This window comes from Oryx dammah, unplaced genomic scaffold (genome assembly GCF_014754425.2).
Source record: "Oryx dammah isolate SB20612 unplaced genomic scaffold, SCBI_Odam_1.1 HiC_scaffold_11, whole genome shotgun sequence".
NCBI classification, from domain to species: domain Eukaryota; kingdom Metazoa; phylum Chordata; class Mammalia; order Artiodactyla; family Bovidae; genus Oryx; species Oryx dammah.
Genome location: NW_024070195.1, coordinates 45,682,821 through 45,707,788, shown reverse-complemented (window position 1 = coordinate 45,707,788; position 24,968 = coordinate 45,682,821). Strand labels below are relative to the sequence as shown.

General features: G+C 40.8%; 1 protein-coding gene across 1 annotated transcript in view; it reads left to right on the top strand.

Annotated features, from left to right (window-relative positions):
* HMGCLL1 (3-hydroxymethyl-3-methylglutaryl-CoA lyase like 1) overlaps positions 1-13,649 on the top strand; it is a 121,967-nt gene extending 108,318 nt beyond the window's left edge. Inside the window, exons 7-8 of the mRNA XM_040249185.1 lie at positions 6,671-6,796; positions 11,154-13,649. Of these exons, the coding sequence (XP_040105119.1) occupies positions 6,671-6,796; positions 11,154-11,255 (228 nt within the window). The 3' untranslated portion in view covers positions 11,256-13,649. The remainder of the gene's footprint in view (positions 1-6,670; positions 6,797-11,153) is intronic.
* Positions 13,650-24,968: the final 11,319 nt, after the last annotated feature.

Below are 24,968 nucleotides of genomic sequence, written 5' to 3'. Positions count from 1 at the left end.
CCATGTGCTTCAGGGCTGTGTGTGTATTCCAAGTCCTGAAGAAATGGTGGAGTTGGGGGAAAAAAAGATCAATTCACAGCCATCACAGTCAAGAATGGTTCAGACAAGGATCAACAAATAAACATGTTGAAGTCAAAGGAAGAATAATACAAAAACAGATCGATTATATTGAACCACACTTGATGTGTTATACACCATTAGTAAAAGTCTCCTTATTTTAAAGTAAGAAAAATATTTATTTGCATAATACAAAGCTATTTACTTTCATATTTGCCATTTCTGAGCTGGATGGAGAAGGCCATGGCACCTCACTCCAGCACTCTTGCCTGGAAAATCCCATGGACGGAGGAGCCTGGTAGGCTGCAGTCCATGGGGTCGCCAAGAGTCGGACACGACTGAGCGATTTCACTTTCACTTTTCATTTTCATACATTGGAGAGGGAAATGGCAGCCCACTCCAGTGTTCTTGCCTGGAGAATCCCAGGGACGGGGGAGCCTGGTGGGCTGCCGTCTATGGGGTCGCACAGAGTCGGACACGACTGAAGTGCCTTGGCAGAGCTGGAACCCAGTGGCATTTCAATGCTTAAACTTGGTGGATTTTGGTGTTACATCGCCATCTGGTGGTTGTTGATCCAAAAATATTTCTTTTAAAACAAAACCCAAGTCCTTTGTTTTTGCAACATACTGTATGGTGCAGAAAATCATTTGTGCTTGTGTGCTTATATCCACACAGACACACACACACACTGGGAAACTGAAAATGTGAAAGCAGTGTTTTAGGTTTGGAGACATAGGGAAAGAAATATCTGAGAAGAATCTTTTAATGCAGGTTCTTCTATGGTAAAACCAGCCACACGGAACACCTACTAGCAAGTACATGATATTGGTGTAAATGTAATGCGCTTACTATAATACTATGATTTCAACAGTGAAGTACCATGTGTTTCCTCTATTTACCATAAATAACAGATGAGGAGAACAAATAATATTTTTCTTCCTGCTCTGTTAAGAATGTTTACATTGGATGTGTACCATTTCTAATAGGACATGGAAACAGAGATAAAGAAAACATTCACAGTGGAATCACATTTTCTTAGATGACTATGACTAGAAATTTCCAAAGCAGCTTGTTCATAAATAAAACCATCTAACTTACTATGTGGGTAACACTGTCCATTGAGAAGATCTTTTTTTTGGAGGGGGGATGAATCACACATTTAATAGAGGTCAGAGTTGAGGGGACAGTGGGTAGAAAGTTCTGCTTTTGTGTTTTAAGACTGTTTGTCTGTGTTAGGCCTTAGTGGCAGAGTGCAGGCATGTGAGATCCTAGGTTCCCAACCAGGGCTCGGACCCTTGTCCGCTGCATTGGAAGGCTAAGGCTTAACCACTGCACCACCGTGGAAGTCCTGAAAGTTCTAGTTTTAAACGATTGGGATTTGTTTGTTTGTTTGTTTGTTTAAGAGACTTTAAAAGGAACACATATTTTAGTAGTCTTCTTCATAGGTAAGGTATACTTTAATAACTCTTTAAATTTGCTATTGAAACTTGAAATCCACATACTGCTTTTATAATTGATGCAATTAATTTGTGACTAATGCTCACAGAAACCTCATCTGTTCCAGAGCGAATGTGATGGCGGGAAAGAAGGAAGGACCGTTCTCAGAGAGCCTTTCCCCCAGATCTTGTCTGCTTTTACGAGATTATGCACACGCATTAGCCTGCAGTCTCAACTCCTAGAAAGACCAATTAGTTGCAAAATGATGTTGTTAATCAAGGAATTCAGTCTTAGGTTTATTTATTCTCACTCTGATTTATTTACTGTCATTCTGTCACAGGCTACAGTTTGCAGAAGCCTTTCTTTTTCTAATTATATGTATAATTACATTCATTGTGGGGTCATTGGAAAACAAAGATAAAAAGAATTAAAATAAAACAAATTACATGCCACTCATTGATCACCACTCTTAGCATTTTGATATTATCATCCAAATTCTTTTTTTTTAGAAAATGGGATTATGATTGCATACACTGTTATAATATTTTATAATCTGTTTCTTTCCCTTAACTATGCATTTACATAGTATTCATCATTCCATTTTACAGCTACACCTTAATTAATTTAAATTAGCCCTAATTACAAACATTTGGATGGTTTCCTAATTTTTATCCGTATAAAATATACTGTAATGAGTCTATGTATAAGGGGATGTGTTTCACGTCTGAGACATATACACTCACCCCGTACTTAGTCGTTCAGTCATGTCCAACTCTTTGCAACCCCATGGCTCCTCTGTAGCCTCCAAGGCTCCTCTGTCCATGGGATTCTCCAGGCCAGAATACTGGAGTGGGTTGCCATGCCCTCCTCCAGGGTATCGTCCCAACCCAGGGATGGAACCCAGGTCTCCCACATTGTGGGCGGATTCTTTACCATCTGAGCCACCAGGGAAGCCCATATACATTTATTTGTTTCTATTTTTTGCCTCATTATTTACTTAGGATTTGTGAACTATTGCAAAAAAGAACTATTTTGACAGGAATGTCTAGCATGATAGATATTGGTAATTAAGACTAATTGTAAATTAATTGCACAATAGAAAAATAATTATCATTCATCTTCCTACCAGTTTAAGTTTTCCTGTTTATCTTGAGTTCCAACAACACTTCCTTTTTGTCATTGTTATTTATTGAAGTCTAATGTACATATTCTTCCTCCTTGGAAGAAAAGCTATGACCAACCTAGAGAGCATATTCAAAAGCAGAGGCAGTACTTTGCCAACAAAGGTCCATCTAGTCAAAGCTATGGTTTTTCCACTAGTCATGGACGGATGTGAGAGTTGGACTATAAAGAAGGCTGAGGGAGAGGGTGGGATGATTCGGGAGAATGGCATTGAAACATGTATAATATCATATATGAAACGAGTCGCCAGCCCAGGTTCAATGCATGATACTGGATGCTTGGGGCTGGTGCACTGGGACGACCCAGAGGGATGGTATGGGGAGGGAAGAGGGAGGGGGGTTCAGGATGGGGAACACGTGTATACCTGTGGCAGAGACATTAATGTATGGCAAAACCAATACAATATTGTAAAGTAATTAACCTCCAATTAAAATAAATAAATGTATATTTTTAAAAAAATTTAAAGAAAGAAAGCTGAGCGCCAAAGAACTGATGCTTTTTAACTGTGGTGTTGGAGAACACTCCTGTGAGTCTCGTGGATGGCAAGGAGATCCAACCAGTCCATTCTAAAGGAAATCAGTCCTGAATATTCATTGGAAGGACTGATGCTGAAGCTGAAAGTCCAGTACTTTGGCCACCTGATACAAAGAACTGACTCATTGGAAAAGACCCTTGTGCTGGGAAAGACTGAAGGTGGGAGGAGAAGGGGACGACAGAGGATGAGATGGTTGGATGGCATCACTCAGTGGACATGAGTTTGAGTAAACTTCAGGAGTTGGTGATGGATAGGGAGGGCTGGCAGTGCTGCAGTCCATGGGGTCGTAAAGTGTTGGATACAACTGAGCGACTGAGCTGAATACACATACAGAAAATTTTACAGATCATAAGCTCTCCCGGTAGGCTGAAGCTATCTTCCAGCTATCATGCAGGTACTACTTACATTCACTACTTCACATACTTTGGGGAGTGTTCTTTCAAAAACTGATTTGTTGAGAAGTTGATCCATCATTTTCAACTCTGATGCCTCAGGGTACAGAGCGTCTTCAAAACGAAAGCTCACTCATACCCACAGCTGATAAGGGCTGAGATGGATGAGAACCTTGCCTCAGGAGTTCCCACAGGTAATTATTCAAGAGAATCACCAGGGGGGAGCTTTAAGGAAATACCAAAGCTGACTCACTTCCAGACAGAGATCCTGGGGAGAAGCTTGTGTGTCATTTTTAAAAGGGCCCCAGGTGGTTATAATTGGTAGGGACTGAAAATCACTGAAACTTCTGTCTCCTTGAGTGATAGATTCATTTCAACGGAATAGATAAGTTCTAACCCATGGGTGAAGAATGTCTCTGTCTATTTGATGTACTGGTTGACTCCCAGAGATGAGCCTCTGTCCTAACCTTTGTACTGGCCAACTACTGGACAACTTCACCACTGTCACTCCTAGAGCATAAGTCTTTATACTTCCTATTTATATTCACCACAAATGTGGACGCTCCTAAATGGACCAGTACTTCAGCTGGTCAGTTATTAACACCCGAATACAATTAAACTTTGAGACAGGTCGTGGTAATGGAAGAAGAGCCATATAGACCTTCCCATGTTGCAGAGGATAACTAGTGGAGACAGACATAGAGAAGCAAACAAATTATATCTGGGAACTTGCATTAGTCACAGAGACATCCATGGCTTTTGAACTGTGGTTCTGCTCTTGGGAAAATGGGTAAACAACCTAGATCTCACAAGGGAATATCTAGAAAATTTATTAAAAATGGGCAGCTCTATAGACCATAATGGAAAAGAATGTAAAAAAATATATGTATATATATGCATATATATATGAATGTTGTTGTACAGAAATTAACACAACATTGTAAATCAATTGCACTTCAATTAAAAAAACACAGCCCCCTTAGCATGTCAAAGGAACCAACTGAAGAGCCCCCAGTGGCCAGATCTCAAACAACACGAGTGACAAGGCAAATAAAGGAACACTGGAACACAATGCAAAATACTAAATAAATACCTATGAGTCTCTACTGATACAAACAAATGTTTGAAGAAATAAATGATGATGGGAGAATAGACAAATCTCCCATATGGCTGGCTTATAAATAATTTAGGTAGATATTATCCACTTCTAAATCTGAGCTGCACACAGTGACTTATTTTTCCCAAAAAGTACCACGTGGAAAACGGGGCATGGGATCAAGGTGAACATCATCAGTCATAAACCATAACCATGTAGAGCGTCCCTTTGATATGATGTGTCTAGACTGGCATCTCATCTGTGTTTCCCTCCTCACAAAAGTTTAGGAATCCGGCCTAACCATGAGAAAACATAAGACAAAACCCACATTGAAAGGTATTGTACAAAACACATGACAGGTACACCTCAAAATGGTCAAGGTCAATGAGGACAAAGAACGGTGAAAGCTGAGAAGATGTCACAGCCACAGCATCCTGAGACAAGATAACTAAATGCAATGTGGTACCCGGATGAGTTCCCAGAACAGAAAAAAGACAATGGCTTCCAAACTAGGGAAATCTGCGTCATGTGTGGACTTTGGTTAATAATATCAGATGTGTTCGTGAGTTGTGACAAGTATACCGTAATGATGTAAGATGTGAACAGTAGGGGAAATGGTATATAATGTATGGGAATGCTTTGCACTTTCTTCCCAAATTGCCCGAACATCTAAAACAAAAATGTTATCAAAAAAGAAAAGGAGAAAGAAAGTGCAATTCCCCAGAACATCAGTGAGAACAGCATCTGGAATCTTGTTAAAAATTCAGATTTTCAAGGCCCAGCTCAGACCTCCAGAATCATAAACTGAAGCTGTAGCAACAATTTGTGATTCTGCTTCTGTGATTTAGAACCCCTGACCCAGCAGGTTGATCAGGGCTCTGCTTCCCAGTGCTTCTTGTTGTAGATGAGGCCATGGCCATTTTTTCCAATGTCCAGGAGCAAAGAATCAGATTAGACCTCAGGTGGCTCCTGATTACCCATTTGTCACATTTCACGGAGGGCTTCTCTGCTCACTTCTCTTCTTGAGTTACTCGAGTCTGACCTCAGGGGTTCCTTTTCAGACCCATTTGTGCTCCTGTTTTTCACAGCTTTTCCAGCCCATGGAGACTGTCCGTCTCGGATCTCCCCAGATGTATAATGTGAACCAACTTGCATGTTTCCTGAGGTTACAGACCAGAGCAGAGTGGGAATCCTCTGGAGACAGAGGTGACCTGGGACAAATTATGCGATCCCTCTGTGCTTGAGTTTCTTCATCTGTGATTTGAGAATGATGGAAGAGTATCCGTCTCATGGGGCTTTGTAGGGATTATGAATCAGCATCATATGGTGTTAATAATAATATCTAGCACTTAGTGAGAACCCAATAAATGTGAACTGGTGCAGTTGTTGATGGTGGATGTCCTACCTCTTAAATGGCTCTTCACTTCTCCCAAAACATCCAGGTTTTGTGTGCAAATTAATCAAAGTGATTGATCAAGAAACACTGGGTGAACTGAGTGGATGAACTGACCCCACAAAACAGAGCTTCAAACACAGAGACATCCCCAACTTGTCTTCTAAGGCATCTTGATTTTTTGGGTCTGGCTGTTGAAAATATTTCATAGTGATTATACAAAGCTGTTAGAATAAAGCTCAAAATTAGATTGGTGAATACACCCTAGGTATGAATTGATCTTACTTCAAGCTTCACCCCCTACCTTTGTTCTGTTATCAGTCAGAACACCGTTTCAGTTTTGATCTAAGACTATTGTCATTACTGAGATCTTTTAAGAGTTTCTGTTAGCCTGAAAGATGAGATTAGTCAGAAAAGAAGTCCACCTTGGGGACTGTTCCAGCAGCAGGTGGGTAAGGGAATAGAGTGGGATCATGGTTCAGATTTTCCTTATTTGCTCTTTGGAACAGGTTAAATAGAAACGCAACAACTTACATACAGTAAAGAGACAAGCTTGGGCGTTTGGGTTTGTTTTCCAGATGGGCATTAATGTAGTGGATTCTGCAGTATCCGGACTAGGCGGTTGCCCTTATGCAAAAGGTGCTTCTGGGAATGTAGCCACAGAGGATTTGATCTACATGCTTAATGGCCTGGGGGTTAATACGGTAAGTTACTGTAGCATATTTTAATATTCATACATTCCTTGCAGATTGAAATTGGAATGTGTCTCAGATTTGAGAAGCAACTTTGAGGTCAAGTTTTACTACACTTTTGCTCTTTCCTAAAATGCACAGTGGGAAAATACAATAAAAATTCTTGAGGGGGGCTTCATAAAAGAACTTATTGCTATAGCTCAATCACCAATAATGCTACCATTTCACTTTTTTTTTTTCTTTACTGCTTCATGACTTCCAAAGTACTTTTTTTTATCTAGTATCTCATTTGATGTCATACACTTTGTGAGTTAGAGCCTGTCTTTGCTTTTATGATTTTTGTTTTTGCTGTTTTGTTTTCCTTGGAGGAAAACTGGGAACTTGGTTTTCTCACGGTGACAAGTAGGGCTTCTGGAAGAGAGCCCAGGGCCATTTTAAAATGGCCAGTGGAGGAGCAGAGTTTAATAATACTTAGCATGCGAAACACTGGCCGGCAAGAATAGTCTCTTTGCAAGTGGTATCTGAGAAAGGCACAGGCCCTATAACAACACCCACCAGAATCACTACCTTGTTTTGCCACATGCTTGTTAAAATGACCTACTAACCTTTAAGTTAAGAGTCTTTTAGGGAAAAGTATAAAAGGCAAAAACGCTGTTCACAGATGATCAGAAATTCCGTATGTTTTCTGAGATGTACAAATCACCACCTGGCTTAGAGAATGGAGTTGTCCTCTGCTCTCTCGCCTCTCTGCTCTTCCCTCGCTCTACTGAGAGGCGCTCCTGCCCAGCTGACCATCCGCGGCGTCCTTCCCAGCGCTTCCAGTCTCTCAGCTCCGCCCCTCCCTCCTGCGTTCCCGCCCGCTGCAGTGGCCTTCCTCCTCGTCCTCGGTTTCACCTTCTGGCTTCCTTTCCCTGCTGGCTCCCCAGGTCCACACTGCTGGGCTCCTCTCCTCTGTGTTCCAGGGTTCTTTCAGGGTCTTCCTCGGTTGTAGCACCGTCTGCTTTCTGTGTTCAGCTCCCCCTGGAGACGGAGAGCTAGTATTACAATATATTCATAGGTGCCTGTTGCCTAGAGACACTCAATCCTGTTCATTGAAAGATTAATATCACCTGGCGTTAAATACCAGACGCTGTTGCCTCTCTGGTTCAGTTCAGTTCAGTCTCCCTGCCGTGTCCGACTCTTTGCGACCCCATGAATTGCAGCACGCCAGGCTTCCCTGTCCATCACCAACTCCCAGAATTCACCCAAACTCATGTGCATCAAGTCGGTGATACCATCCAGCCATCTCATCCTCTGTCGTCCTCTTCTCCTCCTCCCCGCTTAGGAACAGCTGTTACTGAGTAGTCTGATCATTTCCATCGTTTCTATTAGAGAGGTATGACCGTGACAGAACCTGAAAAAAGTACAAATATTTTCTCTTTTTTTTCCAAATTATTTTATTGAAGTATAGTTGACTTACAATGCTGTGTTAATTTCCACTGTACAGCAAAGTGACTCATATATATATACATATATATATTCACATACACACATTCTTTACCATATTCTTTTCCAATATGGTTTATCACAGGATAGTGAATATAGTTCCAAGTAGGACCTTGTTTATCCATTCTGTATATGATAGTTTTCATCTCCTAATCCTAAACTCTCAAGCCATAGAAATCCTCTCTTGAAGATTTATCTAACTCAGTTGAACTCAGTTGATGCTTCACATGAGTCAGGCTGTCTGGGTCCAACTGCAAATAACCCGTTTCCATTTCCAAGAATTTCACAATTTAAGTTGTTATGTTGGGTAGCAACCAACAAACCAAGGCTCTCTGTGGGACCTGTATCACTGTGGCTCCCATGCCCACGCAATTCGCAAGAGCCACTGATTCGACTGCTAAACTGTTCTGGTTGTTTGTCCCTTCCTTCCTTCCTTGCTGTAACTACATCAGTACAAGTCCTGATATCCTCCGTGGATATTCATCCTCTCTCCTGGTCTGCGGGACTTCCCAGGTGGTACTAGTGGCGAAGAACCGGCCTGCCAGTGCAGGAGACATAAGAGAGAAGGGTTCGATCCCTGGGTAGGGAAGATCCCCTTGAGAAGTACACGGCAACTGACTCCAGTATTCTTGCCTAGAGAAGCCCAGGGACAGAGGAGCCTGGCAGGCTACAGTCCATAGCGTTCCAAAGAGTCAGACACGACTGAAGCGACTTGGCACATACTTCAGGCTGCCTTCAAATTCATCCTCCATGCTGCCATGGAAGATTTCATCTAAGATACAAATATGAATATGCCTTGCTTCTGCTTGGGCATGCGTCAGTGGACTCCCATTTCCTGAAAAGCAAAAGCAGGGCTGTATTCTGTCACACACTGTGGCTTTTTTTTTTTCTTCCTTTTCCAGTCACTTCTGCCCGTTCCTTTCCACATACCCCATGACATTTTTCAGATGTCTGTACTGATGGTGCCTCATGCCTCCTCCTTCTTCTCAAGGACTCACACTCTCTGTACAAGCCTCAGGTCAGGATTTACGCTTCCTGGAACTCTCCCCGGAGACACTGCCCCCCTTTCATTCCCATTTCCTTTTCCTCAGTGGGTTGACCTGCCTGCAGCTCTCCCCTCGTGGTCATCTGGGTGTCTTTCTCTCAGTTACTTTAGTTGCAGTGCAGACTTTCCTGTTTAGGGGTCCACATATCCTGCTTGACCACAGGCACTCTGAAGACAGAAACTATAGTCTATGTGAAGTTCTTGAAGCCTCATAATGTATCATAGTACATTAACGTATTTAAGCTCCTGGTTTAAATGCTGAAACGATTTAAGTATAAATGCCACATTATCTCAAAAAGGTGCCTTTTCATTGGGCTTCCAGGGTGGCTTGTCAATCCAGGAGAAGCAGGTTTGACCCCTGGATTGGGAGTATCCCTTAGAGAAGGAAATGGCAGCTCCCTCCAGTATTGTTGCTTGGGAAATGCCATAGACAGAGAAGCAGACAGAGTACAGCCCATGGGGTCGCAAAAGAGTCAGACACAACTTAGTGACTAAGTTAGAGAGGACCAAAACAAAATTCTTCTTTGCTGTGATACCAACCAATCCCACTGCATAGTTGCTATAAATGAAAATTACTGGAAAGCAAAGAAATTTGATGCCTAAAATCTTATGATCTTTTGTTAGATGTAATTCAGAAATGAAAGACCATATGTAACTTATTACTTACAAAATTTGCATATCACTGCATTAAGAATGTGAAACCAAGCTATGCCTAAAGGACACTCCACCCAAAACCAATACAAAACCAAATCAAGTGTCTGTGTCCCAAAAGCAACTTCACAATAAAAAGAAACATGAAAATGATTTACATGTCCTTTTACAAATTACTTTTGGTGATTCTTGAGCAGAAGTAAACTGCAAAGAAAACAGTGCTCTGAAAGTTTCTAGAGAGAAGTAACTAGCTGTATTAAAGTTATGATCTCTTTATCATCACTGGTATGAAAAGCCCCTGTGAGTATTTATACTTGTTCATTTTAAGAAAACATCAGATTTACATAAATTTTAAAAGCTACTCCTTAATAGCAAGGAGCTTGAGTCAGTTCAGTTTTAAGCCCACCTTGTTTCCAGTCCATGTTGAGGGAAGACATAGGAGCTTACAAAATGCTGCGTGGGGGCAAATCTCTGGTTAACCTGCCTACCGCTCTGCCCCCCAGTCCCCGCCAGTGACGGCGCCGTGCGGGTTGGAAACCTCGGTGGTGATCCTTGGCTCCGCCAAGCCCAAGATGACGAACCCGCACTGAACTTGGCCTTCATACCCAACTGCCGATCTGTCATCCATGGATTTACCAAAGCCTTTGTTGATCCTATTTATGCTCCCAGTCAGTGCAACCTCTCAGGCAAACAAGTTCCAGATGTGGACTAAATACTACTTCATTTTATTAAACTACCTCCTTCAGTTTCATGCCAGTAATAGTGTTTCTGGATGTGGTTAAAAATTATGCATACATTCATCATTCCTATGTTTCTTACGGCTTTATCAGGCTTGTTTGTTTATATACTAAGATATACGATGAGCTCCCCCTGCCAAGTCCTCATCTATAAGCTGCTCCAAAGCATTATCCTTTTAATTGCCCTTTACTGATATTTGTTCATTCTTAGAGTTCGGGTACCAGAATAATTACACTGGATTATTCAGGTGCGGTTAGCCTAGGATCAGATTCAAGATATGTCTTAAGAAAACAGAAAAATCGGAGACAAATGTCCCCCAATCAATAACGAACATTTGTTTGATGATTTTAAATGGTTAAGTAACCGCTAATATAATTAAAAGAAATCTGTTTTGTCTTCTTTCTCCCCAACCCCTCTTCCTACCTGGCACTGTCATTTTTGTCTCACCAGGGTGTGAATCTTTACAAAGTGATGGAAGCTGGTGACTTCATCTGCAAAGCTGTAAATAAAACTACAAACTCTAAAGTAGCACAAGCCTCATTCAATGCTTGACTTGAATGACTTTGTGACTTACGTTTGAGAAGCTACATTTCAGCTACAGATATGCATCTGAAAATTATTACTGTCAACTTGTTCTGAAATGTGGAGTAATAGACAAAAGTGGGAAAAAGAAAGAGAGATACTTTGAAAAAGGGTATCACTGGATGGATTATGAAGTGGATGGGAAGATATACCAGTCATCAGGTAAATCGCAAGCCAAGGCTAAATAATAAAATTTGCAGACGTCCTTTGAACTTGGAGAAAAGTCTACCACTCTTTTGCTCTTATAGAAATAACTTTTTAATTTAGTCGACGTGAAAATTGACTTCAGATTTCCCTAAGTATCAAATACTGTGTTAATACTTAATCAAGCTGGCTTAGCACAGCGTACATTTCGTCAGTAGTTTATGAGTCCCTCTGTGGTGTGCTAAGTGTGTGGCCTCCGTATTATACATTATACGCCTTTGGATCTCAACTTTGCATTTGCCAAGTCAGTTAAATTATGGACCAAGCGCCAAATCTCCATCTGACCCCACATAATTTTTAGCAATAGAACTTTTATATTTCAACTATGCTAACATCTGTTAACTATTTCAGTGACTTTATCTTGTTCCAAGAGGCTGTGGTCAATGGCCAGATGCCACATCCTGGAAACATATTACCTCCTGTGTTTGTCACATGCATCCAGTTTACCATGCTTTCCCTTTCATCAGTTGTAGTAAAAACCAACAGAATGTTACTCAGCTATTGAGAAGCAAAAGGTACAACTTTTATCCCAATGTCTAAGTTGCAATGATGAGAATAGAAAGATACATGTACTATAATCACTTTTATCATTTTCAGCTCACTTCCAGGTTGTCCAAGGAATATCACCATGATGCTAAGAACATTAATGTAGTTATTAATTTATGAAAACAGAACTTTTCCATTGATTCAGGGTAGTTTGATTAAATCACATCTGTTTGGGAGGATTGACATTTTATGGTTATTTTTAATGTTGAAGTGGCTGAAATTTTATCTTCTGTAATAACATTGCCAGAAATAGCAAATACATATCCAAGTTGAGAAGAGACACAGGAGAGCTATGTTAAGAAAAATATATTTCTATTACCTATGCAAATCATATGGGGGCAGTATTATTCCATGTGGATCTAAATTGTCAGTATTTTTATTAATATTTATGTAGACTTTCCAGTGATACTCGGTGATCTTATCTTTGGATACATTTGAATAGAACTTGGATACAAAAGTGAGCATTGTGGGCTTTCTATTAAATATTCATCAAAACCACAGGAAATAAAAAGAAATTCAAGAAAATAAGGGAATTGCCGATTACTACTATGTTAACTTTAAGGCTATACAATTACAATAAAAGGATTACAAGGGAAACATATTGGAAATTGACAGAAACTAAGTTTCCATGGAGGAGGCTAAGGCTTAGGTTGTGATGGATGATACAGCAGGAGCTTGTCATCAGAAATGAGTGCCCCTCTGCATTTGGGTTAGTGCTGGCGCATGGGAAGTGCAGAGAGCAAACTTATGGCGCCTCCCTATGGATCTGTTACATCGGCTCTCTTCAGGAAGAGCACGGTGCTGCAGTGGAGGCAGGAGAGAGACACCTGCCCCCCAGTGCACAGCAGGACGCCTCCCTTCCCATCTTCTGAGGAGACTGACTTTTCCTCTCTCTTATGCAGCTGTGGAGCTCTTAGTTTTGTGATATTTGGAAAAAGCATCAGTTTATGCAGACTGCTTATAGAAACAGTGAAGGGCAAAACTTTGCTGTTTAGAAATGAAAACCACCATGGACTCTTCAAAAGGCAGAGCGAGTCGTCAGAACCCCAGGTGCAGCCTAGCACACACGTGCACTGCGTATACAGCAGTCCACCTATTCATGTCCCAGAGCACCTCAAAGCTTCCTAATCACACACCACAGGAGAAGTCTGTGCTTTAGGTGTTTGTTATCCTTTCTTCACCAAAACCATCTAAACCCTTCTCTTAACTTAAGGAGAGTTTCTTTTCTGGTTTTTTATGGGGTGGGGATCACATAATCAAATAAAAAGGCCTGAATTCCAGAGGCAGAATCCCCCCAAAGCTATATTTCCACTAACTAGGAAACTTTGGAATCACTATAGGACCTACCCAAACAAGCTACCCACACATAAACCCACACCAGGGTTAGCCCTGGGGAAAGGCTTAGGAATGGCAAAGCCATTATGAAGTACATTTAGAAGTAACCTTTTATGACATCTGCCCTTTAAGACTACTGTAAAAAGTAGACATTTTCTAAATTCTGAGTTCATGAAATTCATAAAGCAAAGAAAAGGAAACTTGCTGAGAAAATTGAGAATGCCCTTTTATGCTATTTCTTCTGATCACTATAACATTTAATAAATAATCCTTTAGCTGAACTTCTATGGCTATTCATTTCTATATATATGCATGAATTCTAGACATGTAACAGGATACTTAGCATTGAATACATAAACCACCAATATCCCTATCACAGCAGTAAAGGAGAGATAACATAAAGCTGGAGCCCCTCCAGAAATCTACATTAAATAGGCATGTGAAAAATTGTTGTGAATACTCATAATCATCTGCAAAATGCTTTGTGGACTAGAAGTTAGAAGTTTTATGCTTGTGTGGGGCAGGTTTAAGAGTTAAAAGGATAGATTTGGAGGTATAAAGCTAGGAAAGAATGGGTAAGCTAGGGAGGAAGGGAGAGAGAAGGGGTACAGATGGAGTGAGGGAAGAAGGTGAGAAGAGAGGGAGGGAGAGAAAGAGAGGGTTGAGAAACTGTTTGCACCCTGCCTTTGAGCAGCTCAGGTGGACGTCACCTCCTGCTCTGGTAGAAGTGTCCACGAGGCTGCTTTAAACTGCAGGAAATAGAAAACCAACTCATTTCCCATTATCCCTGATAATGGGAAAGATTGAGGGCAGGAGAAGAGACCGACAGAGGATGAGATGGTTGGGTGGCAACGTCAACACAATGGATGTGAGTTTGACCAAACTCTGGGAGATAGTGAAGAATGGGGAAGCCTGGCACGCTGCAGTCCATGGGGTCACAAAGAGCTGGACATGACTTAGCAACTGAAAAACAAGAACAACAATAGAAAACTTGAACTCCACAGGCTTAATTTCAAATGTCTCAGAATTACTGCTTTCTCTACCATCATTTAGCTTGGAGACTCAATTATGTTGCAAGATAAGAGTTTCTTCCCATTTCCCTGTTGACACCTTCAGTCTCCTCCTCCTTTGAGTTGCAAAGTGGTTGTAGCATTTCTGAGTCACACCATCCCCACAGGACTCAGGCTCTGCTGAGGGCTTTTGTTTCTGGAATCCCTGTTTTTAATCAATGAAGGGCATTTCCCCCAGCCCACCCCAAACTTTCTCGCCTGTCTCGCTGGGCAGAACATCATCACGTGCCTATCCCTTAGCTCCTTACTTGCTTACGTGAGGAGTAGACCATGAGGCTAGACCAACCAAGGTCACGGGTGAGTGGATCTGTGCAGTGGTTCAGAAGATGACCCCAGAGTAGCTTGTGTCCTGGTGAGAAAGGGTAGGAGAATGGAAGGCAGAAGACCTAACGCCTCTGAGGAAGGAGCCATATCCAAGGTCTCTGAGACAGGAGGAAAGGATGGAAATGGGAAAAGCTTCAAATGTGAGGGGAGGACCATCGTGCTAATTGGTCTCTACATTTGTTTTTCTTTGGGAAAGTAGGAAGTGAGGTCAGCGAGCATTACAAGTGAGAGTGGAGGGAAGGCTTGAGAAGAGAGGGAATCTGTGAAGTCCACCCCAAGCGGTATTAGAGGTTCACATACTCTAAAAAATGGTGCAGATGAGAAACAGACAGAGAAAACAAAGCTATGGTTCCCAAAGGGGAAACTGGGGCAGGGGGAGGGATAAACTAAAAGTTTGGGATTAGCAGATGAACACTACCATATATAAATTAAATAACAATGATTTACTGTTTAGGCCAGGGAACGATACAGCATTCTTTCCCATCACAGGTTACTATTCAGTGTCTGGTAGTAACCTCTAAGGGGAAAGAACAGAATAAAAAGAATATAGACATAAACATATATGCATAAATCTGCATCACTTTGCTGTACACTGGAAACTTCAATACTGTAAATCAACTACACTTCAGTTAAAACCAAAGAAGGTAACTTACTTTAGAACCATTTCTAGGGGCACCTATGTGCTAAGTCCAAGTCTACTTCTTGGTCCTCTACCTTTACAGCTCTGCGTTCCATGCACTGCCCCCTCTTTGAAGCACTTCTTAATTTCTGTGGTCCTGTCTTCCTCTGGCTCCTGCTACATCCTTGATCCCGGGTCCTGCCACATCTTTCATTGTTTGGTCTCTTCCTTCTCTCTGTTGTGTTTACCTGGAGACTTACAAATGCAGAACTGCTCACAACTCCTATCCTTGTCCAAATGCCTTCCATGGTCAGCAGGGTTGTCATTGCCTAGGTTTTTATGGGGGGGGAAATTCAGTCTATGGGGCTCCACTCCAGACAAACTGCATCACCATCTGCATTAAATTTTTTTAATTGACATGTATTTTCATTTTTATTCAGTTCAAGAACTTTCTTTCTTTTTTTTTTTTTTTGGTTATGAGGCATGTGGGATCTTAGTTGCCTGATCAGAGATCAAGTATGCACCCCCTGAAGCAGAAGCACTGGACTGCTGGGGAAGTCCCATTGTCTACATTTTTAACAAGATCTTTACAGGACGCATATGCTTGTTAAAATCTGAGAAACACTTGCTGGTTTAACACTTCCTCTTGGGCATCTAATGGGCATCAAAAGCTTCATGTATTCAAAGTACCTTGTAGCACTTGCCTTTGTGTCTTGTGTCCTAGCCTGCTGTCTTTTCTCTGCTCCTGGAACAAGTTAGCCTGGGGCCTGTTGCAGGTCCTTTACCTGGTTATTCTCGCTGCCAGTCATGGGTCATGCTCTTTCTCTGTTTGTGACTTCTGGTCATTCAGGCACCAGCAGCATAAATTTCACCTCCTTAGTGAGTTTCCCCAGATGACTCAGACTAAAGTAAGGTCTCAGATACTCTCTATGACATCAATGTGTTGCATTTTCCTTTTCATTATATACTATTTCATATTTATTTATTTATTTTATTTCTTTGCTCGACAGAATGCATCTTCCAAGAAAGCAGGGCATCTTCTGTGTTCAACATTCGTAGTTTCTTATGACTTGGTGTGATAGCTATCTAATACATGTTGGTTGGGAGCAAAAATAAAAATACGTGAGTTAATTTCAAACAAGAAGAAGGGAGGTATGCAATACAAACATCACATCTCCTGCCACCTTCCTTCCCTTGACTCTTGTTCCTCAGCAAGATCCAACTTAACAGGCTCATCATCAGGATTTCTCCAGGATACTTGGATTGGAGACAGATCTCACCAATTTCCTATATGTGCTATCTCTCAAGCTTATTATAAGAGCAAATTAAACTGAGTACTAGGGACTGCTATAATGAAAGATTAAAAATAACACTTCAGTTGTGGGACGGAGACCCTGACCCAATGCTAAGCCCTTGAAGAGAGGAGGTATCCTGCACTTACTGCCCATCCATCTGTCATGAGTTGTCCTTGACATCATCTGATCTATTACTCAGCATCTATGAAACCTCACTGAATTTACCAATCCCTTTCAATCTTACTTCAAACCTCACTTCCTTTATGTATAAAACTTGCATGATAATGGTCTTTATTTAGATAGCTGTTGGAAGGGCTTCATGAAATAATGCTTATAAGTGTTTGGCAAAGTGCCAGAAAGTGGTCAGTAGTTGACTATCATCGTTTTTATTGCCCCTTTCTATGGCACTGCCCTGGAGTGGAACTCCTTTTCCCTTATGAGTAGTTCAGCCCCCCGGAAGACTCTCATAAAAGGTCATCCTGTATTCTGCTCCATGTAAAGATGCATTGTCTTAAAGGGCTTGTTGTGATCCTGAAAGAGACAACTCGCCATTAAACCCCATAAATATGTAATCTTAAATTGCCACCAAAGCCCCATACTTGGCTTATTATACTGCATCATTGAACTATGCTTCTGAGCTGACTTTTCTATATTTCATGGGACTGTAATTCCCATAGGAACTTACTGTGAGACTTTTACTGAGTAACCCTGTCTAAAGAACATCATAACAGCCTTACTGTCCAGATCCTGTATCACCAAAAGTCAGAAATTCCCTGAATATTAGGCATTTATTCCTATTCTTTTGGTGGTTGCATGAGTGGATTGCTCTCTACTGCCACATCGGAGTGTTTTCTTGGTGGGTTATCAAATTTGGCAGTCTTCTCTTTTCTTCTTGTTCTACAGAATATGCTTCCATTATGAAGTCATGAGCTTCTTGAAGAAGACTATTTTTTTGTTCCATGAGAGCCATCCATCCTCTGACCTGAGCCATGTAGTATTAAGCTTATGTGGCTTAGGGAAGGGCTTATACACTTCTAGGAATTGAGTAGTAATATCACAAAAATTCTGGTAACTGCTTCATCTGAAATTTCTACAGCTAATGCTTTAAGGTCATTTGGTAAAGCAGACGAACAACATGCCATGGCTAACTGGACCATTATCCTGGGTTGTTGAATCTTGAAGAGCTGTCTCTCAATCAAAAGTTTTTACAGTTGCCCCTCTATCTACTCATGATGCTAATGTATTGGATTGTTGGACAGATATTCTGGAAGCTTTCTGAGAAGCCAGAGGCATCACAAAGAAGAGAAACACTAGCTGCTTTGCTTTCTCCCCCAGGAACTTCATCCAGATGTAATTGGATCATCTGGGAGTCAACTGACTAAATTCATATTCTGAATGTGTGTGTATTCCAAAAGTAGAGAGGAAGCAATGAAATTCAAATACAGGTGCCTGGTTCTTTCTTTTTTCTTTGTTTCTCTATTCGTTCATTTGTTTCTCTCCCTCTTTCTTCCTTCCTTCCGTCCCCTCTTTCTTTCCTTCCTACTTTCTTTCTCTCTTCCTTCCTCCTTCCCTTCCTTTCTTTGTTTCTCTCTTGATTTTTGAAAATAGTTTATTTAGAAATATTTCCATTATTATATTTATTTTTGTTAAAAACAATGTATATCCCCATAAACATCCTGTCTTCTCACTCTAACACAGCATGTTACTTAGTCTAAAAATCTTCCAGCAAGAACCCCAGTAGTTTTCTTTTTAAAATTCATTTGCTAAAAATTTTTAAATCCAATTTTTTTGGTAAGCTTTCAAGAACAACGGATTTATATACATATGTGCACACACATAAACATGGCAGCCACATATTAGTGCATTTCATTAAAACCTTTTTTTATGGAATTGGTGGATGAGAAGATGACTTTAGTCATGGTTTTGTAAGTTTAGTTCCAGGCTCATTTATATTTAAAATCACATATCTTTCATAGCTTGCTTTCTTTTCTTTCAGCTTCAAAGTGTATTCTGTTCCATGTAAAGGGTGCATTGTACAATTAGACAGTTTGATGCACTGATATAGCACAAAATGTTTACCACCGTAGTGTTAGTTAACAGCTCCACCATGTCACAGAATTGCCATTACCTTTTGTTATGAAAACGTTTCCAAAATACTCTCTTAGAAGATTCAAGCATATTATTACTAACCATAATCACCATAATAGAATGGTGGTTACCAGAGACTGAGAATAGTGCAAAAGGTTAGATGTTGGTCAGAGTTCAAGCTTCCAGTTATAAAATGAATACATGCCGGGAATCTTACAGCAGCTCTGAATTTTTCTTACAGCAGCCTGCACGCTTATATATCTGTTACATTTGTACAAAGGGAAAAAAGTGTTATCTGTGGACTTCTCTTTGAAAAAACAGTATATCTTAAGTTTATCAGCTCAAGATCTTCACAGACGTGGAGGTGCAGTGGGGCGCAGGCTAGACCTGTGGGCAGTGAGAAAGGAGGGAGAACGATGGGATGAGCACATTAGGAGCGTGAGTCGGGGCGGATGTGTTTCTGCAAGGGGTCTGTACACTGATGGGAAGGACGGTGTCCAGCACACTGCTAGGCTTTCAGTCTGCTTCTTCATCCTGGCCTTATACCGCTCTGGTGACTGGAGGCTGTTCCCTGGACCCACTGGCATTCTGTAGAAGTGTCCACCATTACTACCCATTATGTCCAGGCAAGGTTGTCCTCCAAATTTGTAGTTTGGGAAAGTCATGCATTGGTGTCAATGACATTGTAATTTCAAAGCTGGAATAACATGGAATCTCTTCCATATTTAAAAACTAAATTTTGTTAATGTATAATCACATTCAGTTTTTATATTATGCTACTCTCTAGCACAGTAAAGCTCAAGGCCATTCACCCCTTCCTTCCACAAGCCATTTCAAACCTGCTTGAATATCTTTCTTGATCCTCTCAGAAAGACCCTCTATGTGAAATTATAATATGTAGGAATTCAGTTGGGCAGATGAAAGTGAAAGTGGAAATTGTGTCCAACTCTCTGTGACCCCATGGACTGTGGATTCTCCAGGCCAGAATTCTGGAGTGGGTAACCATCCCTTTCTCCAAGGGATCTTCCCAACCCACAGATCAAACCCAGGTCTCCCACATTGCAGGTGGATTCTTTACCAACTGAGCCACAAGGGAAGCCCAAGAATACTGGAGTGGCAGGTAGCCTATCCCTTCTCCAGGGGATCTTCCTGATCCAGGAACTGAACCAGTGTCTCCTCATTGCAGGCGGATTCTTTACCAACTGAGCTATCAGGGAAGCCCAGTTGGGCAGATACTTGGGAGTTATGTTTAGAGCCTCCAACTTCTTCTACACAGAGGTGCTCAGTAATAAGACGTAGCAGTCACTCCTTGCATCTATATATTTATTTGGTAAAAAGAAGGCAGAGATTTTAAAAGAACTAAGTTGCTTAATAGGAATTAATTTGACCTTGTGATATGTCACTATTCCAATAAAGGTTCCTCAAACAATAGTCAATTCCTTAGCTCTAAATAGATATATATATATTAAAAACAAAGAATTTGCTCTGGAACTTGTTGGCTCTTGGGTGGTGCTTGGTTTCAGTGTAGGGAACACATGTATACCTGTGGCGGATACATGCTGATGTATGGCAAAACCAATACAATATTGTAAAGTAATTAACTTCCAATTAAAATAAATAAATTTATTTTAAAAAAAAACAGAGGAGGTATCTTTCCTCCTCCCTATTTTCTTCCTGTTAAGGAATATTTGGAATGAGAATCGTATTTTTTAATTTAATTACCTTGATATTCTTGTAATATGAGAAGGAGGTGACTGGTCAACTCCTCTCCCATTATTGCCTGTCACTTGATCTTCTCCTGGAAGTGAGGGGCTGAAGCAACTAATGCAAGAGAAAACTGGTTGTCTCTTTGGATCTGCATGCTGTCTCTGTGAATCAGAGGGTAAAATGGTAAAATCTGTCCCAGGAAACAAATAGGGTACAGTAACAGTATAGAGGGACTTCCCAGGTGGCATCAGTGGTAAAGAACCTGCCTGCCCGTGCAGGAGACGTGAGAGGCAGGTCCAGTCCCTCGGGAGGGAGAATCCCCTGGAGAAGGGAATGGCTGCCCACTCCAGTGTTCTTGCCTGGAGAATCCCATGGACAGAGCAGCCTGGTGGGCTAGTCCATAGGGCCACAAAGAGTCAGACACGACTGAAGAGACTTAGCAGCAGCAGCAGCATGAAGGCTAAATGGTGGAAATTCAATATGACTTTGCTGCTGTCCTGCTTTGCACTGGATGATGAACTAAATACAGAAGAATCTGAAAGACTATGCTTGGAGAACAGCAAGGAAAAAAAATATTTTATATTTAGCATTTACTTGACTCTGAGGAATGTTTAGTAGGCTTAGCATTATGCAGTGTTCACCCTAGGAGATTAAGAACAGTTGAGTCATCTGACACAAGGTGAATTTATGTATTTGAGAAGAACTTCTATCAGCCCTGGTTTACAGTTAAAGTTCTGTGCCTTGTTTTCTAGAAACATCATTTAGAGAAATGAAATGTGTCTTTAAATGTGTCTGTGACCTTCAAAGCACCTAAAACAGTGTCCATAAACTGCTGTTGTTCTTTATTTATACGATGTTATTTTTGTCAGTATGTAGGCCTTTTTCAGGAATACTGGTCTTATTCTGGACACTGAGCTGTATTAGAGGTTTTCAAATCTATGGTCCTTTGTAGAATCATGTCAAGGTGAACCAATAACAAGTGCTGAGAATGGAATTAATAAGAGTTTTATTGATTCAAGGTGCTTTGCACCAGCTGTCAGACACAGACCAGAGTCCTTAGCTATTCTTCACTCTGAATTCATAAAGAATAGCATCCCCATAGGACAGTTTTAATTGGAAGCATATTTTTCCTCCATAAGGCAAACTCAGGGTCACAACAGGTAACCTGAAAGATTGTTCCACCACATGTTATTCCCAGAAAATATATTCCCCCAAATATCATGATACACAAGGGGCAAAGATTACATAAGTCTTAAGATAAACTTCCCATCAAGTCAATTTACCATAAACTGAATGGTTGGGTTACAAATGAAGGCAAGGCGCAATTTAGACTCTGGTATACATTAGGAAAATGAAAATTATGTTATCCACCTGTTTGAGTGCCTGTTCTTTTATGCTAAGCTTCATAGTATGTATGCTTCAAGATATTCAAGGATGGACATAATGTATGGTTTTATATTCTGGAAACCAGAAAAGGTAAGGTTTTTTTATTATAGTAAACTTAAATTTATAGTCTTATTTATTTTCCGAGACTTTAAAAGAAGTCTATTAGTAACACAATTTTAGTGCTCATAAGAAGTAGAAGAAAGTTTAACAGAAGATGTTTTTCTGCATTAATGTTTATTTGTAAGTACATGTGAAGTCATTTTTGAATGTTGATGTGTAATCTATTAAGTACTAAATATAATTCTTTTTAAATTTCATGAGGAAATTTGTTTAAATTGTAAGCCTTCAAAGATAGTCAGATTCAAGATATAGGTTTTTCATTCTGATAAAAAATATTTCCAAACCCCCCCTATGGGCATGAATAGATAGATAGCATCAAGACTCCAAATGCCTACATTCTATTATATACCAGGACTTAATTATAATAGATCTTAGTTTGGGAAGCTGTTAACAAAGCACCATAGACTAAGGGTTGTAGAAGGAACAGAAATTTATTTCTCACAGGTCTGGAGGCTGAAGGTGTGAGATGTGAGTGCTGATGCATTTGGATTCTGGTGAGAACCCCCAGGCTTCTTGCCTTATCCTCCCATTGTTCAGCTGCCAAGTCGTGTCCGACTGAGAACGGCATGAACTGCATCACGCCAGGCTTCCCTGTCTTTCACCATCTCCCTGGATCTGTTCAAACTCATGTCCCTTGAGTCAGTGATGTCATCCAACCATAATCCTCTGTCCCCTTCTCCTCTTGCCCTCAATCTTCCCCAGCCAGCATCAGAGTCTTTTCCAGTGAATCAGCTCTTCACATCAGGTGGCCAAAGTATTGGAGCTTCAGCTTCAGCATCAGTCCTTCCAAGGAATATTCATGGTTGATATCCCTTAGGATGGACTGGTTTGATCTCCTTGCAAGGGACTCTCAAGAGTCTTCTCCAACACCAAAGTCCTAGCTAGGGATCCCTCGGGTCTCTTTTATAAGGATACTAACCACACATAAGGACTCTACTCTCGCGACCTAAATTACCTCCCAAAGGCACTCCCCCAAATACCACCACATTGGAGATTAGGGTTCCAGCATATGCCTCTTGGGGAGATACAACCAGTCAGTTGATAGTAAAGTTGAAGTGAATACATCTGCAGGTTGTTCTCCTGTTGAATTCAGGATACTATGTAAAGAGATATAAAGGAATATGCTGCCAACATGTTTTAATGCTTCCATGACTGATGTTCATTATTATTTAGTCTAAATCACCCCACTTGACTTTCAGCCCTTGGCTGGTGCATCCAAGTCCACTGCAAGAACTGGTGTAAAATACTCTCAATATTTCTTGAATTAATAATGCCTTCATATGCTCTCAAGAGGTCATAAATCACAGTGGATACAAATGAACCTATTTACAAAACAGAATCACATACTTAGAGAATGAATTTATGGTTATTACCAGGGGGGGAGGGATAGTTAGAGTCTGGGATGGACATGTACACACTGCTGTATTTAAGATGGATAATCAATAAGATCCTACTGTATAGCACAGCTTCCGTGGTGGCTTCGGCGGTAAAGAAGCTGCCTGCAATGAAGGAGACCAGGGTTTGATCCCTGGGTTGGGAAGATCCCCTGGAGAAGGGAATGGCAACCCATTCCAGTATTCTTGCCTGCAGAGTTCCAAGGAGAGAGGAGCCTGGTGTGCCACAGTTGATGTGGTCACAAAGAGTTGGACACAACTGAGCAACTAGCGCTTTTCACTTTATAGCACAGGGAACTCTGCTCAGAGTTATGTGGCAGCCTGGATGGGAGGGGAGTTTGGAGAAGAATGGATACATGTATATGTATGATTTAGTCCCTTTGCTGTCTATCTGCAAATATCACAACGTTGTTAATCAGCTATACTCCAATATAAAATAAAAACTTTTTAAAAAGAAGAAATCACAGTGGAGAGTTACAATGGGAAAGCAAGAATAATTTTGTACGCAAAAAGAAATGGCTTCCAGAAAACCATAATGCTACCCATTCGACAAACCAAGAAGAGTTTTAAGGTGGGAAAGCACAGTAGTTAGTGATTTGTTCATTAGGAGGCCCATGATTTAATCTAGTTATCACAGTGCTAGGTTTTATTTCATATATGAAAGATGACATCTCAAAAAATACAAAGATAATGAACAGATTTTTCACCTTGATTCTCCCTTTGGTTTTCATACATATAACTTATCTTCGTGTACATTATTTTTACATTTTGAGAATCTGGTTGGACCTTTTTCAGCTACCCCAGTTGACCCCTCATTTTATTGGTTTTCTGAACACCTATTGCTAAGTGCTCCCAGCCTGCAGGCTAATTAGCTACCAATGACAGAAGACTGTTAGCTCATCCTCAACTACTTTGACCAATTGGCTGTTGGTTCCCCAAACAAGGTTGGAGGAAACTGTGTTACCATTAAATTGGATTTTCTTAACAGCAGGGTTATAACAAGGATCATTTAGCTCCTTATAGGCTTTTTATGGGCTTTCCTGATGGCTCAGTGGTAAAGAACCTGCTTGCAATACAGGAGACCCAGGTTCAATGTCTGGGTCGGGAAGATCCCCTGGAGAAGGGCATGGCAACCCACTCCAGAACTCTAGCCTGGAGAATCCCGTGGACAGAGGAGCCTTGCTGGCTACAGTCCATAAGGGTCACACAGAGTCGGACGTGACTGAGCATGCGTGCACACACATCCTAGATGGAGGTTTTAAGATTCAACATGTACTTTGTCATAATCTCTAATTTACCTCTAGTAATAGTTCAGAGAAAAGTGGCTTTTTCAGCCTGACTCTCTCTGTGAAGTCAACAGAACAAATTCAGAGCTTCCTGACAGTTTATGGTAATGAGCTTTTAGTGTGAGCAAGAAATAAACCTTTGTCATTATATTCCACTGACATAGCATGACTGCTTGTTACTGGAGGATTAACCCAGCCTATGCTGTTTGAGACACTTATTACACAGAGTATTATTACAAATAAGATAGATAACGAGGCAAATTCAAATGTGCACTAGAAAAAATATAATAGGAGTCTGTAACGAAGGGA